The sequence below is a fragment of the Manacus vitellinus genome, unplaced genomic scaffold (assembly GCF_001715985.3).
Source record: "Manacus vitellinus isolate BGI_N305 unplaced genomic scaffold, ASM171598v3 scaffold_40_pilon, whole genome shotgun sequence".
NCBI lineage: Eukaryota > Metazoa > Chordata > Aves > Passeriformes > Pipridae > Manacus > Manacus vitellinus.
Genome location: NW_021940541.1, coordinates 2677921 through 2696543, shown reverse-complemented (window position 1 = coordinate 2696543; position 18623 = coordinate 2677921). Strand labels below are relative to the sequence as shown.

The 18623-nt window shown below is 46.2% G+C and overlaps 1 protein-coding gene across 2 annotated transcripts in view; it reads left to right on the top strand.

The window, feature by feature from the left end:
* Positions 1–999: 999 nt before the first annotated feature.
* DOCK1 (dedicator of cytokinesis 1) overlaps positions 1000–18623 on the top strand; it is a 276152-nt gene continuing 258528 nt past the window's right edge. For both annotated transcript variants that reach the window (XM_029962000.1, XM_025895744.2), the window contains exon 1: positions 1000–1121. In XM_029962000.1, coding sequence (XP_029817860.1) covers positions 1076–1121 — 46 coding nt within the window. In that variant the 5' untranslated portion in view covers positions 1000–1075. The remainder of the gene's footprint in view (positions 1122–18623) is intronic.

Below are 18623 nucleotides of genomic sequence, written 5' to 3'. Positions count from 1 at the left end.
CAGGTTGCTCCAAACCCTGTCCAATCTGGCCTTGGCCACAGCTTCTCTGGGCAACCTGTGCCAGGGTATCACCACCCTCACAGCCAAGAATTCCTTCCCAGTATCCCATCTGACCCTGCCCTCTGGCAGTGGAAAGCCATTCCCCTTTCTCCCGTCTCTCCAGGCCCTTTTCCCAAGTCCCTCTCCAGCTCTCCTGGAGCCCCTTTGGGCACTGGAAGGGGCTCTCAGGTCTCCCTAGAGCTTCTCTTCTGCAGGTGAACCCCCCCAGCTCTCCCAGCCTGGCTCCAGAGCAGAGCTGCTCCAGCTCTTGGAGCATCTCCGTGGCTTCTTCTGGACTCGCTCCAGCAGCTCCCCATCCTTCTTGTGGACCCCCAGAGCTGGAGGCACCTCTGCAGGTGGGGTCTCACCTGAGAGGGGCAGAATCCTCCCCTCCCCTGCTGCCCAGACTGTGGGATCAGCCCAGGACACGTGGGGGTTTTCTGGGCTGGATCGTGTCCAGCCTCTCACCCCCCGGCTCCCCCAAGCCCTTCTCCCAGGGCTGCTCCATCAGTTCATCCCCAGCTGCCATCGACACAGGGGGCTGTCCCGACGCCGGTGCAGCACCAGCACCTGGCACTGTTAAACCTCACGACGTTCTTACAGACCCACTTCTCGAACCCGTCCAGGTCCCAAGCGCAGAGTCCGCCACAACCGCGAAACACCCGCAGCACCCCCGTTTTAACGCCGCGCCGCTGCGAAGGGAACACTTTTTGCGCAGGCACCGAAACTTTCCGTCGGAGCACCACCAGGTGCACCTGGAATGCAATCAGGGAGGCACCTCCCCGTCCCGCTGTCCTTTGTGCGGGAGCCGGGCGTGTTTTCCCGTCGGTTCCCGAGCGTCCCCCGGGAGCGCTCCCGCATCCCCGGGCGCGGGCGGGATGTGGAGGGCGGGCGGCCCGGAGGGAAGGGGCGGCCGGCCGGGCTCCGGCTCCGCCCGCACCACATGATCGAGAAACTTTTCCCGTCCCGCGGTTGGAAAATGGCGGCGTAGGGAGCGGGGCTCTCGCATCCCGGCGCGCCGGCGGCTCCCAGCGCCATGACCCGCTGGGTGCCCACCAAAAGGGAGGAGAAGTACGGCGTAGGTGAGGACACACCGCCCCCAGCCCGCCTGGTGCCCGCGGGGGGACCCCCGGCCCGGGCCTCTCCCCATCCCCGTCCCGTCCCATCCCATCCCATCCTGCCCGGCTCCCCCGCTGCGCTCCCCTGGAAGCGGCAGGGATGGATCCCCCCCTCCGGGGCCGGGATGGAGCGCGGTGACCCCCGTGTTCCCGGTGTTCCCGATGTTCCCGGGACCCCCCCGGCGCGCTCCGTGCGCCCCCCGCCTGCCGGGACTCGCTCCCAGGAACTTTTAGGAGTTGTCTGGGAGCGAGCAGCGCTCTAGCTGGAAAAGTTGCCTTTCCCTTCGCTCCGCTGTTGCTGCCTCTTCCCGAGCGCTGCTCGGAGTAGAAAAGGCTTGGGAGTTCGCTCCCACCTCGCTGGTGGGAGCAGGGCAGGATACGCTTCCCAGGCTGGATCCTTGGTGGCCGCTGGGAGCCCACCCTGTGCCCTGTCCCTCTTTTGGAGGTTTTGAGGCTCCCAGGGACAGGGCTCTGGCTCTGCGGGGAGTGTGATGTTCGTGCAGATGAGGGGTTTCCCTGCGCGCTGCTCTCCGCGGATCCATTTCGTTCTGCGCTCCTTCCGTCGCTCCCAAACAGAGGGGGATTGTTCCCAGCTGGTGGTTAAAACATCTCCGCTCTAATTAAACAGCACCAAAGCCCCGTGGGTTTGGGCAGGGCTGTGCCAAGAGGGCCCGTCTTGAGTTTAAAGACGTTTGATTTCGAGCAAAAGAGTATTTTTTTTTTTTTTTTAAGGATTGCGGAGAAGAAAACTTTAGTGGCATGAATGAGCGTTTGTCTTGGGGAAGGAAATAATAAATCTGACTGTTCAAATTGGAGAGGCGAAATTCAGTGTCCACCACAGTTCTTGGACTGGATTGATTGTGAAGAAAAACTTTTCATGTAAACCTACAGATAAGCTTTGTATAAACAAAGTGAGCAGGAAAAAGGGAGTTTCTGGGTCTAAGGAGAGCCCACGTGAATTATAGGAATGAATTTTAAATTCTGTGTGTATGTCCCAAGAAAACATGGCACAGCTTTTAAATTATTAGCAAACCCCAGTTACACTGTGTGAGACCCAGGAGTAATTTCAGTGCTGAGGATGCAGGACAACTGTATGGAAGCAAAAGTGCTGCTGGTGGCAGTCACTCATTAGGTTCCCAGATTACCTCCTCATGGTGTGGGATGGGTGTTTGGGATGATAAATTGTCGTGTAGTAGAAGTTGTTACAAACCAGTGGCACTCGAAAGCAAGTTCCTCTTATGCACGAACTGGTGTCTGCTGCTGTGGTGGAGGCCACTGCCCAGACCTGGCTTTCCAGGAATCCGTGTCTTGGGAGTGACTTTGAAAGGATGAGAGAGTGTGGAATACACTGAGTAATTTAAAATATGCTTTAGGTAAATATGGATCTTCAGCGTTGGAGATTGTGTAGTAAGAGAACTAGACTTAACTGTAATTTAAGAATAAAAAAATCACGTTTCCCAGTTTGAAAACACACAAGACGATGTGCTCAGCTGGTGCTTAGTTGGTATATTTTGTTTGTGTCCAGAGAAGTTTGTCGTGGGTTTGTAATAGGATTGTTTTTCTTTCATAGTTTGCTTTCTTTTTCCTGCAAATAAGATGAGAGGGACTGTCCTCCCCAAAGTGGGGCATTTCTCTGCTGAATCACAGGGGTGTGAGAGTTGAAAGTTGCATTGCAAGGAGATAAAATTTGATTTAGAATTAATTGAACGTTGCAGTTCACTGGGCTGTTTTGGGAGGGATAGCTTCCTTTTGGTGTCGCTGGGCTTCCTCCTGAGGAGAATGAATATTCAGTTTGGTTTTATGTGTTTGGTTGTATAAGTTTGTGCTCTTAAAAAAGGGCACCTGTGTACACCACGAGTCTTCTGATGTTTTATTTTTTGCTGCTTGTGAAATTGGAGGTTGTGGAGAATTGATGCCACAGTTACACAGTCCCAAACAGAATTGCAGAAGGCACTGTTAAGCCAAAAGTTCTAACATAAGAATGTTTTTCTTGCTATTTGCCCTGACCAATCCTGCAGACTGAGGTTGACTCAGTATTGTCTGATAGTGAAACAGAAACATCTTCATGTTCCCAAAGAGTATTGTTAATTGAACTGCCATCTTGGTGATATATAATGTGTTCTGTGTGGATCTCATCAGTCCATATAAATATGTCCAAGGGGTGTCAGAGGATGGTGTCAGACTCTCTCTTAAGTGATGTGCAGCGATGGGATGAGGAGCAATGGCCATAAACTAAAACAAAAGAAGTCCTACCTCAACATGAGGAAGAACTTCCTTCCATTGAGGGTGGCAGAGCATTGGAACAGCTGCCCAGGAAGGCTGTGGAGTCTCCCTCTCTGGAGACATTCCAACCCCACGTGGATGTGTTCTGGTGGCACTTCCTCTGGGTGACCCTGCCTTGGCAGTGGGTTGGACTGGATGATCTCCAGAGGTCCCTTCCAACCCCAGCAGTTCTGGCATTCAGTCTGCACTCTTCCCTAAAGCAGAAATAGCAGGAAGGTGTGTTCTGTTGTGATTGTTACTGGTGTCGCAATCCTGGGAGCTCAGAACTGTGGGCATACATAGAGAGATGTTTATATTTAAAGAGATGTTTATATATGTGTGTTTATATACAAAGTGATGTTTGTATATGAAATACACACATATTCATGTCATACGTATATATACTTTCCCCCCTCCTCTTGGCTGGTATATTTCTGTGCACCACTGAGGATTTTTAACATATCCAGTCCCGAACATCTGCTGTGATGCAGCTGGAATAAATTAAGGCAACAATCTGTGCTGAGACCGTGGTAGGACACAGGTGTGTTAAGGAAGGCTCCTCCTGCCCAGCCCTTTGCCCTGGCACAGTGGGGTCTGTGGTGCTGCTGGATTTCCTGCACTCGAATGAAGTGAATTTGGTGTTGTACAGAGGCATTATCTCAGCAGGCACTTGTGAGCGTGACTCAGCTCCGCTTCCTGAGAGAGTTCAGGGGAGGCTGCACGAGGGCTGGGTGTGGGTATAATGGGATAATATGGTTATTAGATTAACATATGGGGAGCCCTGCGAAACAGGAAAACCATCAGCTTAATTGGAGAAGGTTTTCCCTGCTCCTGATGCTGCATGTCCTTCTCCTTCCTCTCAATCCTGCCTTTCATCTCCCTCCCTGAGCTGGGGGGATGCTTATGGTTGTGTTGAGGGGACCCTTTGGATGTATGGCTTCCTTAGAGGGGACATCAGAGGCTGTTGGAGTCCCAGGACTTCTCATGTCTGCTGTGTCCCCTCGGTGGCACCAGTGGCTCCAGAGTGTGGCTGCTCAGTCTCCCGTTTCCTGCTTTTAGTGTCATGTGAAAATTGTAATTTTGGTGTTCTTCCTTAATGAGATGTAATGAGCTGCTTTGGCAACTCTGTGAGCCTGAACAGAGCTTCTGAGATAGCATAAAGTGGTGGTAGTAGCTTCCAAATCCTCATGACTTCTGCTGTTTTTTGACCCTTTGCCTTTGGGCTGAGAACTGCAGTGAGAGGTAGAACTGGTGCCATTGTGGTCTAACTATAAATATTTAAAATGCCTTTGTGTCCAAAGGTTTGTGCCTATATGGGAGAATTAGACCATTACTATGATAGGTTAATCCGGTTTTTTTCCTCTTTTTTTTTTAATGAATGGTGAAGTAAAGAAATAGTGCCCTTGGATGGTCGGATGTAGAAGGAGAACTTCCCAGTTACGGGGCTTGTGAGCCCTGTTGAGATCCTGTTAATTTTCAGGATGGGGTCTCTGCTACTCCTCATGAGAACATGGATAGTTGTGCCCTTGCTGTAATAAGTAAGGGTCTCTGCCTTGTAGGCAAAGTGCTCCTGTCCTTGGACAGCTTCATGAATCCTGTGTCCAGTTCTGTCCCCTCACTGCAGGAAAGACGTTGAGGGGCTGGAGCATGTCCAGGGGAGGGAATGGAGCTGGAAGAGTCTGGAATATAAATCCTGTGAGCTGCAGCTGAGGGAGCTGGGGGAGCTCAGCCTGGAGAAAAGGAGGCTCAGGGGGTCCTTCTCCCTCTCTGCAACTCCCTGACAGGAGGGGGGAGCCGGGGGGGGTCGGGCTCTGTTCCCAGGGAAAAAGGGACAGGATGAGAGGAAAGAGCCTCAAGCTGGGCCAGGGGAGGGTCAGGTTGGACATCTGGAAAATTTCTGCATGGAAAGGGTGGTCAGGCACTGGAAAGAGCTGCCCAGAGAGGTGGTGGAGTCCCCATCCCTGGAGATGCTCCTTACAAGGAGCACCTGGACATGGTTCTCAGTGTTCTGGGCTGGGTGACAAGGTGGGGATCGGGCACAGGTTGGACTTAAGGCTGGAAAAGACTTCCCAGACCATCGAGTCCACCCTGTGCCCAATCCTCACCTTGTCACCCAGCCCAGAGCACTGAGTGCCATGTCCAGGCATGCCTTGGACACCTCCAGGGATAGGGACTCCACTGCGCTGTGTAGGGTGGGTGCCTACACCTGCATTAGTTTAAAAAGAAAAAAAACAAGAAGCAAACAAAAAATGAACCCCTAAACGAATCCAGTGTTACTCTGTGCCACACCAATTGGGTGTTCCTGTATTTTTCCTTGTTACTGGTGAGTTTTTGTTGCGTGTCATGACAGGACAGATCATAACCAGCCGGATTTTAGATGTGGACTTTGGCCACACTTCACACTGAGGGTGTTTTAGTGCCTCTGTGAGACTGGGAGAGCTTTTCCAAAGGTGTATATGGAAGTATCATCATACCAGGTACATAGAAGTACATATTTGTTATTATTTAGGGGAGGGCTGTGAGGAGTTGGTGAACTAAGTGGTGATACCATGGTCATGATACATATTTTGCAACTGAGTTTTGCTCTTGTAATGGCTCTTTGAATGGGGGAATAGGAATTTGGTAATGCTGGTGGAAGCACAGGAAGTCCTACAGCCCAGCACTGCTGCTTCACTTCTTATGCTCCAGGGAGGACTGTGGTGCTATGGGACAGATTTAAGGCTTTTGTGGAACCCTGGAGTTATGGTTTATGGCTGTGGTGAGCGGTGGTGGCATGTGGAGACTCTTTTTGATTAAAGTGACCTTGTGTTATGCATATTCATGCCTTAAAGTAGGGAAGAAAAAATTTGAGGAAATTGGAAAAGATGCATCTTAAGAATGCATTTGTGTAATTTCCGTGCTGCTGTGTTGAGAGAGGTTTGGAGCTGCCTGGCATGACAGGACAGGTACCTTTGCACTGTTAGTGGCAGCAGGACCATGCTCTGACACGTCCCAAACCCGTAGAGTGAAAATGAAAATGCCCATGAAAGATTTGCTGCCTTATTGATCAGTGTTTGATCAGTATTGATCAATCATTTTGACTGAGCACATGCAGCTTCAGTGTCCTAGAGACCACAAACTCCATGGACACCCAAAATAGGGCTTTATTTGTAGTATCTGTCTCCTGTGAGGAAAGGCTGGGAGAATTTGGATTGTTCAGCCTGGAAAAGTTGTGGGGTGACTGAATTGTGGCCTTGCAGGACCTGATGGGAGCTGACAGGAAAGATGGAGAGGGAATTTTTACAAGGGCTGGAGTGACAAGACAAGGTGGAGTGGCTTCAAACTGACAGTAGGTTTAGGTGGGATATTGGGAAGGAATTCTTGGCTGTGAAGGTGGTGAGGCCCTGGCACAGGTTGCCCAGAGAAGCTGTGGCTGCCCCTGTATCCCTGGAAGTGTTCCAGGCCAGGTTGGATGGGGCTTGGAGCAACCTGGACTGGTGGAAGGTGTCCCTGCCCATGGCAGGGGTTGGAACTGGATGATGTTTAAGGTTCTTTCCAACCCAAACCATCCTGGATTCTATCTTTACAACACCTTTTCGTTCCCTACTTGCTGAGGGGATGCATTTCCACGTTCCCCCATCCCTGTCACCCCACGAAGCAGAGGGAAGGGACTGGGAGCTGAAACAGGCTCCTTCCTACATGAGTGACCTTAATTTGACTGCAGGCATGTGCTCAATTACTCCCAGTTTACTCAGCAGCCACTATTGTTCTCTATCAATAAACACTTGTTGCAAACAACAGATTGGAGAGGGATAAAGATACCGGATAAGTGTGTACTCCTGTTTGTTTTCATCCAGGTCAGCAACAACATTACAAGCTGGGATTGTTCTGAGAAATGATTAGGGATTTACCAGGAATTATTACTCTTTTTTTCTCATAGAGCACGTACTGACTTCCAGTAGGCAGCCAGCTCTGTAATACAGAGCTTTTATTTAACTCTCTCTGCAGAGAAAGTTTTCAGTCAGTTTAGGGATTTTTTTTTTTTTCAGCCATTAGTTTTACTCTTGTTCCTAGAAAATAGAAGGGGAGGGAGAGTTTTCACAAGATGAGGTTTCACACTATACATGATACACAAGTATGGCAGTGACAGTAGGTCCAGGGGCTGATTTAAGGTTTTTGGTTTGGTATTTCCCTCCCTGATAGCGTTCAAGGCCCCAGGTTGGATGGGGTCTAGTAGAAGGTGTCCCTGCCCATGGCAGGGGGTGGGACTGGATGGTCTTTAAGGTCCCTTTGAAGCCAAACCATTCTGTGATTTCAAGTAGCAGCTTGGTGGGTTTGTAGTTATCCCCTTTATCTCTAATATTATAAATGCTTGACTTGGGTGCACTGAAACAATGCTAATTTTGGGCTCTTTGCCACACTTGGCACAGATTTCTTTGTGTTCTAAGTGCATTTTCCTTTCTGCAAAGGCAAAGTTTGCAGGGAAGGGGAAAATAAACTTGGAGGTAACTTAGAGTCAAAGCAACATCTCCAGGAATCCTTTCTGTCAGCTGCAACTGCGGGTGTGAGTGTTGGGATAATTTTTCCTTTAAATATTTGTGTTTCTGGGGTTTGCCCAGTGTTGGCTGTAGGGCACACGCAGGATGTGCTTTGTCTAATCCTTCAGTGCAGCCCTGCTGGACCGAAATCCAATGCATCTTGTTAAATACCTGTAGATGTGTCCAACTCTAGATAAATAGCTGAAAGCTGACTTATATTAATGAATGGAAGCTCCAGCAAGGAACTGCTGCTAATCCAGTCTTAAGGTATTTACTCTATCAAAGGTGTCACTCTTGTCTCTCCTCTTTGACTTGCTGCAAGTCCAAAACTTCCACAAAGCATTCAGTGGTGCTGCTCTTCATTATTATGGTTCTTCTTTGACAGGGAGATGGACAACTGAAAAATTAGCTTTTTTATATTTTTTTAAAACTTAAAAACATTTTTAATTCTGTTTTCTAGCCTGTGGTAGCCCCTGAGGCTGTTCTGACAATAGTAATTTTCTGAGTAAGGTTTTAATCAATTCCTTAATGAGTTATTGGAATACTTTCCTCCTTTAGCTTGGGGAGGAGTATTGAAATCTTGCCCTATCTAAACTAAAAAGTGTTCAGTAAGAGATAATTCTTGTAATTCTGAAACTTTATCTCTGTTTTCAGACTGTAGTTGAGGAAACATTTATATATTTATAGTATTGTTTGGCCATGTTTATGTAACTTGTGCATTAAATTTGATTTCTGATGTAAAGATTTGTAACACAAAGCAGCAGTGGCTGAATTTTAATTTTGTCAGCAAAAATAGGAAATATCTCTGGAAATACTTTTGTGCTCCATGTAGCTTTGTAACTAAACTGAAATAATTACACTGAGAACTATTCTGTGCAATCAGGGATCCACATACGTAACAAAACAAGCAGATGGATGAATAACTGAGGTAACTATTGCCTGTGATACATGAATTTTGGGGTTTTTTGTATAATATTTCTTAGCACTGCCGCTTTGTTTCCAGTATTGCTGATGTTATTTCTGCACAAACCTTTTTATAAAATGTTTTCAGAGGTTTGTGGTGGCTGATTTTGCCTAAGGGTGTTGGAGTAGCAAAATGTCTTACTGTTGCCCAGTAGAAAATACCAACAACTAAGTGGGACAGAGTTTGCTGTGTAATTTATGAATGTGAATGGCAGTAAAATTGTACATAATCAATGTATGTGCTTGTAGGCACTTGGGGGTTTAAGGCACTGCGTTCTGTACATCTCTGCTCTTGCAGTAGCTGTGTCACTCTGATGTTTGTACTACACAAATTATTCAATATTGAGATTGAAAAGCTGCTGGAGCAGCTCCCAGGCTGAGCCTGGTGCAGGGATTTTGGATTTTGGGAGAGCTTTGTGTTGTTCCTGAGGAGTCCCATGTGTGGAGGGCATTGGTGGTGGCATGATGGAGAAGTGCCTTCCCCATGGGGAAACCTTTTGGCTTGACCTGAGGAGTTCCTGGCAGAGCTTCCTGGAGGCACAGCTCCTGGGCAGCCTGGAAAATGTCCCTTTGGCAGTGCAGGTGGGCACTGGGGTGAGCACAGAGACTGAAGTGCTCCCAGAGCCTCTTCAAGCATCCAGATACCTCCTGGAAGTGCAGCCTTAGGTGTTTGTGTTTGCTCTGCCTGCCCTGTCCTCCTTATCCAAACAAAGCACGGAAGTACCCACGTCACTCCCTTCGCAGTTGAATGTAATAAAATAACATCTGTTGAGGGAACCCACAAGGAGCTGAGGAGGCCAGACCATACCCAAACCTCACTCTCAAGGGCCTTCAGCTGGGCTATGTTAGGAGGACTTTCCCAATTTCCATACCTGGAATAAAAGGAGAAAAAAGAATTAAGGAATAACTTGTCAAGCCTTGGTGCTGGTGGTGCCTGTGATTCCCGAATCAGGAAGTGGGCAGAGATACAGGATCGTGGAAAGCTCCACTCTTACCTGTGTCTCCAGCAGCTTACCTGCCTCCCAGCTGGTGCTTTAGCCTTTAACACCCTCCTAATGGTGCCAGCTGATCTGCAGGAAAAAAAAATCTTGGCAGTAGGGAATGTTTCAATGGATGCAGTTGGGTCCTTTCATTGCCTCAGCTCAGTGTGTGTAGTATCTGTAGCAAAGGCTGTGCATCAGAAATAAAGTGAAAGCAACTGGTAATGCCAAAAGTATTCCTGTAGTAGACCCTGGAATAGGAAATATCTCAAAGCTGAGCCAGATGGAAGTCACTGATGATAATTTGAGTTTCTGAGTCTTGAGGCAGATGGTGAACAATTTAAAGGGACGCTTGCTTTCAAAAAAAATCTGCTGTGCATATGACTCCAGTGAGCAAATCATGACCCTGACATGGCTCTGGATTATCAAGGCAGTGGCTTGGAATGCTCTATAAATACTGTACTCTGAAGGAGGGGTTGCACTGCAGTAGTGACTGCGTGTAGATAGGTTAAGTGTGTTGCTTGGGTGAGGAAAATTATAGATAAGGGTCTGTGGGAACCTTTAAACCTTCTCTTGACTAAATATAAGGTTAATCTCTCAAAATAGGAGCGTTATGAATGAAAACTGACATCAAAATGACAAGAAGTGGGATTTTTTTACTTTAATTATTATTTTTTAAGTAGCAGAAAGAGCTAAAAGAGGGTGTGCTTGTCAGCTTTTGTTTGACTTGTCTTTGACTTTTTCCTACTGCTTTGGGGTGGTCTGGGAGCATTTTTGCTGTTTGGCATCAATCTGACTCATTTGTAGCTCTAATATAGAAAATAATGCTTACACTCAAGCCTTTAGTGTGCTCTAAAATGAGATAGTGGTGGTGTTACCTGGTGTCTGGCCTCTTTTTTCATTAAATCTCCTCTTTTATCCTTGCACACAAATGCCACCCAGTTTTCTGCAGCCATCTCCCGTCATCTTGTCATCTCTACTGGAATTTCTTCCATCCCACTCACCTGGCTCCCCCTTTTTCACACTGGGGGGAAATTGTGCTCATCTTTGGAGACTTACAACCTTCATCCACCTCCCTGTGTTGTGCTGCCTCAGTCTTGCCTTTGTTTTCCTTACCTTAGCTAGTGGGTGTTGGTGTGTCTCCATCAATCCATCACCTTCCTGAGGCTTCTTTAACCAAGAATCTTAGGTGGAGTAGACTTGAGACACTGTTTTGTTTCCTCCTGGCTGAGGTTGGTGTGTCTTGTGTTGTGCATTTGATTTTTGGATTTTTTTTTTGGCCATGGGTTGATCTGTGAAGTTTCCAGTGTGAAAGCTAAATGGTATGACTAAACCAGTGGTTTTACTGATAGTGTTTTTAGTAAGTTGGTTTAAAAAGAAGGTGGTTTGTGGCTTTTTTCCCCCCCTCTTTTACTTTTGGAGGTATTTTGGGCTTCCATTTCAAATCAGAGTTAGTCTGTAGAAGGCATGTCTTTGGTGTGGCAGTTTCTACCTCTGTCCTTCCTTGGCAGCCTGTCAGCAATGCCCCTGTAGCTGTTGACAGCCTTTGTTCCACCTCTGTGTGACCTCCATTGGGCTGTTATGCACTTTTTTTGATGCTGCTCACTGATGGTTGGGCGTAAAGAAGCCAACTTTTTGTCATGTATGTCCCAGGCAAAGGGCAGAAAAGCAGCTCCTAAACCCTGTAAGACTGGGACTGCCTCACAAACACAGCAACTGGAATTGGCTCCTTTGGAAAATGGATTTAGTGACACATGACAAAGCACTGGAGGGGATTGAAGCAGTGGATAAAGATCCCTTTCCCAGGGATTTCGGTTATTGAGCTTTTCTGGTGAGAAAACAGTTGTTCTTGCTCACAGGTTAAATATCTGTTCTCATCTCCAGCCACTTTTTATGGTGCAGAGGTATTCCTTAGTAGTTTCCACAGTGTGTGAGTCAAACAGAACAAAACACCAACCCCAGACTTTTGATGGAGAGCCAAATATTCTCTTGGTATTTATTGCATTACACTTTGTTTATGTTTGTTTGTTGGTTTTGTTCTTGAGTGTTTGACTGGAACTAAGACTGTAAAAGGATTAAAAAAGCACATTAGATGTTTATTTGGATAATAAGGGCGTCTGCAGTTACATTGGATGGGATTGCTTTAATGCTGAGCATTAGTGCCCTAAAGAGCTCCATGAGGTGCTGATGGATGAGGGAATTTGTTTTGTGAGGTCTTGGTGTGTCTCTAAAATGTTGATGATGGGTATTGGACTTTGGACTCTGTTTTGTCATATCTGGTCTCTCTCCTGCTGTTGGGATGTTGCTGTAGGTAGCAAGCTTTAATGTGTTTATGGCAAAACTTTCTTTAGTGCCACAGCCAGTGTGAAGTGTGTCCTATATTAGCTGGTGGACTCACCATCCCTGGAAGTGTTCAGAGAACATGGATATGGCACTTGAGGACATGGTTTTGTGGGGAACATGGTGGGTTAATGGTTGGACTTGATCTTACAGGCCTTTTCCAACCTTAACAATTTTATGATTAGTAAAGGTTTTTTGGGGAAAGAAATCCAAACCTTCTTTGAGAAGCAGTTGAGTATTTGAGGATTGCCTGAAGTAGCTGGGGTGGGAATTCTTATTCCTTACGAATCAAGCAGTGGACTGGATATAGCCAGATAAGCACATTGTACTAAAGACTCGTGAGAATTCCCTGGTTTTGGTGCCTCTTACATCTTTGGAAGTGTTGTGTGGGTTCAGCTCAGGTTTGATTTTGTAATTGAATGTGTTTGTGAAATGATTTATTAACACATTTTTTAATCAATCACTTATGCTGCAAAAGAGGCCTCCGTTTATTTACTGAGCTGTGATAACTGACTGATTTAACTGGTTCTGATTTATGCCTTCAACACAAAGTACACTTTGGGTTTCCTGCAACAGCTGCTGGTTTCCACAGTTAAGAGAGCACAAAGGTGGATGTGTTCTTGGCTGTAAACCAGTAGTTTTAATACTTTTAGGGCTTGAATATTTAAAATATTGGGATAGCTGTGTAAGCTTTTACAGTCCAGGTGTGATACCATCTTAACCCAGTGTCCTGATCTGGGAGTTGTTCTTAAATCAAAATATAAACTTTTAACACTAGAAGTTTGTGTATGATATTTGTAAAATACTGTCTTGATGCTTTCATAACATTTACATAAGGAATGTGGAAAATATAAAATAGTTCTGGGGAGGGGTAATAGAATAATTGCAGCTCAGGTGTTGAGGAGGTGGGTGGTGATAGCAATGAGAAATGACTGGGTAAATGTAGTGAAAAGGAAGATATTGGTGATGGTTAGTGAAGCCTTGTGCTCTACCACTGTGTTTCCCTTCTTGTTGCATCTGCACATCACAGGGGTTCTGTTGTTGCCTTTGCATGCAGCAACACACTCTGGCTTTTGGGGCACTGTGAAGTTTAAGCTGTTTTTCTCTGGAACGCTGAAGGCTCTTCAGCAAGGGGAGTAAGTTGGATTCCTGCAGGAAAATGGCACAAATACTCTCCCGCCTTTTTCCACCTCCCTTGTGGATGTGAATCCCGCTGCTGAGTGGCCCTGGTGTCTCATAGGATGCTTGCACCAAGCTTAGCCAGTGCAAATGTGTGTTAGGGATATATTTAAAATAAAAAGAGCTGGTTTGCTGGACGTTTCTTGAGTGTATACTGTGCTGGCAGTCATTAGTTTGATTTTTTGAATAGGTTCGTTTTGAGGGAGAGGTCCTCAAAGTGGTGGATGAGTTGAGTAGTTGAGAAATAACCACTGTTTTTTACATTAATGCAGTATTTTTACAGTGGGGAAAGCACGTTTTAAGGTGAAAGTGGTTGTGGAGACAGGATATGCTGCCCAGCATAGCACAAACTTGTGCTGCCGGTTGGAGCTTGCCAAATGCATTTGAGCAGAGTTTGGAAATCATGACAGGGAAATATGTCTCCTTAAGCTGTTGTTTCCTATGGAGCAGTGCTGGGAACAGCACTGGGCTGCTCCTCCAGCCAGGAGTTGGCTCTGCCCCCCTCCCTTGGCTGGTGCTGCCCTGGGCATGTGCTGGGTGCTAATGCTGCACCTCTTTTCAGGGAATACTTGGATTGATGCTGGGAAAATAACATGACAAAGAGAAAGAAAGAATAATCAAAATATTGTTTTTTTTTTTCTTATAATAGCAAGTTAGCAAGTTACTGCAGGTTAGTGGCACCTTAAACACCCTCCTGGCATTAATAAACACCACATTGGTGGTGTTTCTAAAATACAATTTCTTTGGGTGGTTATGCTTAGGAAGGAAGGTATTACAGCCCCGAGCTATTCTGAATTACCAAGGGTGATTTTGAGGCTCAGGGGAGTAAGTTACATAGTTGTAAAGGTTGTTTCTGATATTTCAGTGGGTTGAGGGGTGTCTTACCAATGGGCAACCAAACTGATCAGTCAGACAGGACTCAGAAGCTGCTGGTGGAAAGTTCTCACCTGGGAATTCCTATATACATTTGTGATTGATTGCTGGATTACATCAACTTTAATTTAAAAATTAATTTATTATAATATATATATATTAAGATTATTAGTTAATTTAAATAATTAAAAAAAAAAAGAGTTGGACTTAAAGATCCTTGTGGCTCTCTTCCAAATCAGAATGTTCTGTGATTTGATTAGAAAAGGCTTTAGAATGATTAAATTAACTCGTGATAAAGTTAAGGTTTGCAACTATAAATGTAGGTTTTTATTGGGCAAAAATTGTGGAGTTCAGGTGTCTGGAAGGGTGTTCATTTATTCAGGTTTTTCTCACTTCCCAGAAGTTTATGTATTTATAGAGAGAGTAAAACACGATGCTGTTTCTTAGAGAATGGTGATGTTGTATAATACAATTCCTTCTCCTTATTTCTTGCTGAATGAATGTAAAAATTACTGTGGGTTCAGAGGATTCCCTTTAGGTGGGAAACATGGATTTGTAGGGATATGAGCTCTCTCTAACAGCTCCAGCAGCACTGGTGGAAGGGCTGGTGATGAGAAGGGGACTCTGCAGCCTGGAGTGAGCCGGACAGTGACCCTTTGTTAGGGCCAGTGGCCGAGCCAAGTGCTCTGAAAGCAGCACAAGGCATGTGATTGCTCTCTGGCTTGGAGAAAAACAATTTTTCCCTGTTTTTTTTTTTTTTTTTTCAAAATGCTGCTCTTATCTTCCAGTGCATTCAGTGCTGCTTGACTCGCTGCCATGGTTACGTTTCCCCGTTAATTCCGGTCTAAGGTACAACTTCAGGAAAAGTGTCCCTTCTTTCCAATTTCTGCAACAGCCTGGCTCTTTTGGGAAAGGGAAATATTGGTGGATCAAATTGTGGCTCTTAGCAGGTCATTCCTCTCTCTAGTGTTCTTTTGGAGGAGGTAGAAGGAGTTCCTCGGGGATTATTTGACTCGGGATCTGTGCTCCTGCTCTGTCATTCTTGCTCTTGGAGACAGCCTGAAGGCCTGAGAGACAAATAACGTGATGGCAAAGAAAAACTGAGCAAGGTTTGATGTGGAAAAAGCCTAAAGCTCTTTTATCTCTCTTCCCCACTCCGTGAGCTTTTCTGAGAAAGCAGCAGAGGAATTTTGATTTTGTTTTCTCTTGTAGAAATAGCGAGGAGGAAGAAGAGTAGGAAATGAAAACATCTTCCCATCACCTCGTTTCCTCCTTGCTTTAGGCTCTTTGCTCTGCATCATCAGCTCTGTATTCCAGGGAATAGTGTCATTTTTCCCCTGTTTCTGCAGCAGTGCAATAGCAGTTTTATCATGTTGAAATTGATTTTTATAGTCATGGAAATGACTGTTAAAATATAGCTGTGACTTTAAGCTCTCTGCTGTAGAAATGCTTAGTGAAAGACACCGTCTTCACAAAATTATGTTCAGTGCAATAGAAGCCTGCTGCAGGGGCAAGGGAGATGCTTGAAGAAGCAGGGGACTGATGCCTCAGGTGGTGCTTTGTGCCCTCCTTGAGCTCCAAATTGTACCTGTGGGGGCTTTGACATAATTTGTGCTGGTTTATCCTGGTGCTCTGGGTTGGGAAGGACTTTGGGGTTTGCCTGCATTGTTCGTGTGACTCAAATCCGGCTTGTGAAAGGGACTGTAAGACTGAGCTTGTGGCATTTGGGGATGTTGCACCTGTTAGCAGAACATGAACTAAACCACAGGAAGCTCCACCTCAACATGAGGCAGCACTTCTTTCCATGGAGGGTGGCAGAGCACTGGAACAGCTGCCCAGGGAGGGCAGATGAGGAGTTTCCCTCTCTGGAGACATTCCAAACCCACCTGGAAGCGTTCCTGTGTCACCTGCAGCAGGTGACCCTGCCTTGGCAGGGGGGTTGAACTGGATGATCTCCAGAGGTCCCTTCCAACCCCAACACTTCTGGGATTCTGTGGCTCAATTTAGGACCTTTCCCTAAGGCTACACTCGCTGTCTGTTAATCGGTGCTGTCACCATCACCCTGAGGTTTGGAACAAGCTGGACTCCTGCAGCTGCTGCCCGAGGGACAAGGTGTCAGTGCTGGTGCAAGGGAAGGGGCAGGGACATGCAGCTGGAGGCTCAGGAGCCAGGAATGGGTGTGGAGCTGCAGCCCTGCCGGTTTTGGTCACTTATCTCTTGGGGAACCTCAGTCCAGCAATCCTGATGTTTACTCATGGCCAGTTCATACACATTTGATCCTCTGCCATGCTGATTGTGCTGGACTGCCTCCTCCTCCCCTCCAGTGTTTAACTCTTTTCCTTCCCATGGCCAGCACACAGCTGGATGTATTTCCTCCACAGCAATATTTATGGTCTGGCAGATTTTGCAAAGGCTTCGGTAGAATTGTTTTGAAATTTCAGTTCGTTAATACCAAGTCCATTTTGAACAGTTAAGGCTCAAATGCTCTCCTTGCCTTCTTTGAGGATGTTCCCTGCAGCCCCACCACAGCAAGAGCCAAGCTACAGCTTCCTAGTGTCCCCTGGTGACACGTAGGAAAGCCAAGGGAACATCAAAACTCATTCACTTCGTGATTCTGAGTTACCAGAAGACAGATGCCAAGACATCTGCCACTAGATAGTGTTTTCTGTTAGTCTGCATCAGCATCTTGCTTTTTCTGCAGAGCCAGTGTTAAGAGCTCAGGGTGATGTGATTCCTTCTTGCATACAGGGTGTTTCAGTTAATGGACTTCTTAATATTAAAAATCAATTTGGATGTTCTTGATTGTACTTCTTGTTAGCTGTGCATTATGGCACATTAATAATGCTGTTAAAGTCAATAATTATATATATATATTTATTTTAGCATTAGTTTCAGTTTTACACCCCCAGTACTTTGTGCTGAAGTACTCGGAATACTGATTAGCAAGAAGGAGGAGGGAGAAAGCTGTTAAACAGTGAGTTGGCATCTTACTTCATTAGCTCCCTAAAAATAAAGTGTCTGGTTTAAAAGGGGGAAGGAAGAAAAGCAAGAACCTGAACTTGCTTCTTGGTAATCTTGGCTTGGTCCAGGACTCTTTATTTCACAGAATCACAGTATCACTTAAATTGGAAAATCCCTCTAATATCACCAAGTCCACCCTGTGCCCAATCCCCACCTTGTCCCCCAGCCCAGAGCACTGAGTGCCACGTCCTGTTGTTCCTTGGACACCTCCAGGGATGGGAACTCCACCACCTACCGGGGCAGCCCCTTCCAATGTCTGAACACCCTTTTCTGTGAAGAAATTCCTCCTGATGTCCAATATGATCCTCTCCTGGTGCAGCTTGAGGCAGTTTCCTCTCATCCTGTCCCTTGTTCCCTGGGAGTAGAGCCCAAGACCCCCCCTGGCTCCCCCCTCCTGTCAGGGGGTTGGAGAAAGCAAGAAGATCCCCCCTGAGCCTCCTTTTCTCCACTTTTAATTAGTGCAGAAAGGACAAGTGTGCATCTTGTTCTGTCCTACTTGAGCTCTGCCTACAGGATTCATCAATAAGGTGGTTGTGTTTCTGTTTGGGGACTCAAGTTTGGGGATTGCTCTGGATTGATGAAGTTTCCTCAGCTTATTAATTCATGTTGGGTAGTGATAAGACACCAAATGTGATGCAAAACATATTGCTCCCCTGTGCTACCATCTGTTAGAAAACCTGACATGTCTGCTTATGTTTCGAGGGGCTTGGTGGTCCTTCACTCTCATTGTGTCCTCACTTTGGAAGAGGGAGGACAGGCTGTCACTGCAGGGATTTCAGTTTGAGGGATTCCAGAGTGCAGGGTCAGGATTCTCTCACCTTTGCAGATGCCCTGTGTAGTTCATGGAGGAGAAACAATGCTCTCAGGCTCATATGGGAATACAGTTCCAGATGAAGCCAGGTGTGTTTCAGGAATTCACTGCTCAGGTGGAGAAGGGGTCAAAGGAATAGTCTTGCCTCTGTAAGGAAAATGAGAATAAATCCTTACTGTCTACTTGAACTTGTTGGATTTGGTCTAGACCTGCAGTAAAAGTCACATCATAGATTTAATCAATAAGATGTAGAGTGTAACTGGGGAGGAGGAACCACAAGCTGTGTTTTCTTTGTAGGCTTGGTGGTAACTGTTTCAGGCCTAAGAATTTCTTCAGGCTTCTCCTCTCTTTAGGAAATTCATTTTTTGGTAATGTTTGGATAACAGCATAACTGGAATATTGAAAAAGAGTTGTGCATCAGGCTTGGTGAGACCAGGAATGACAAAACACAAGGTGACTTCAGATCTACCCTTGATTAATGAAATAGTCATCTTGAACAGTTCTCAGGTGTACCTCCTGA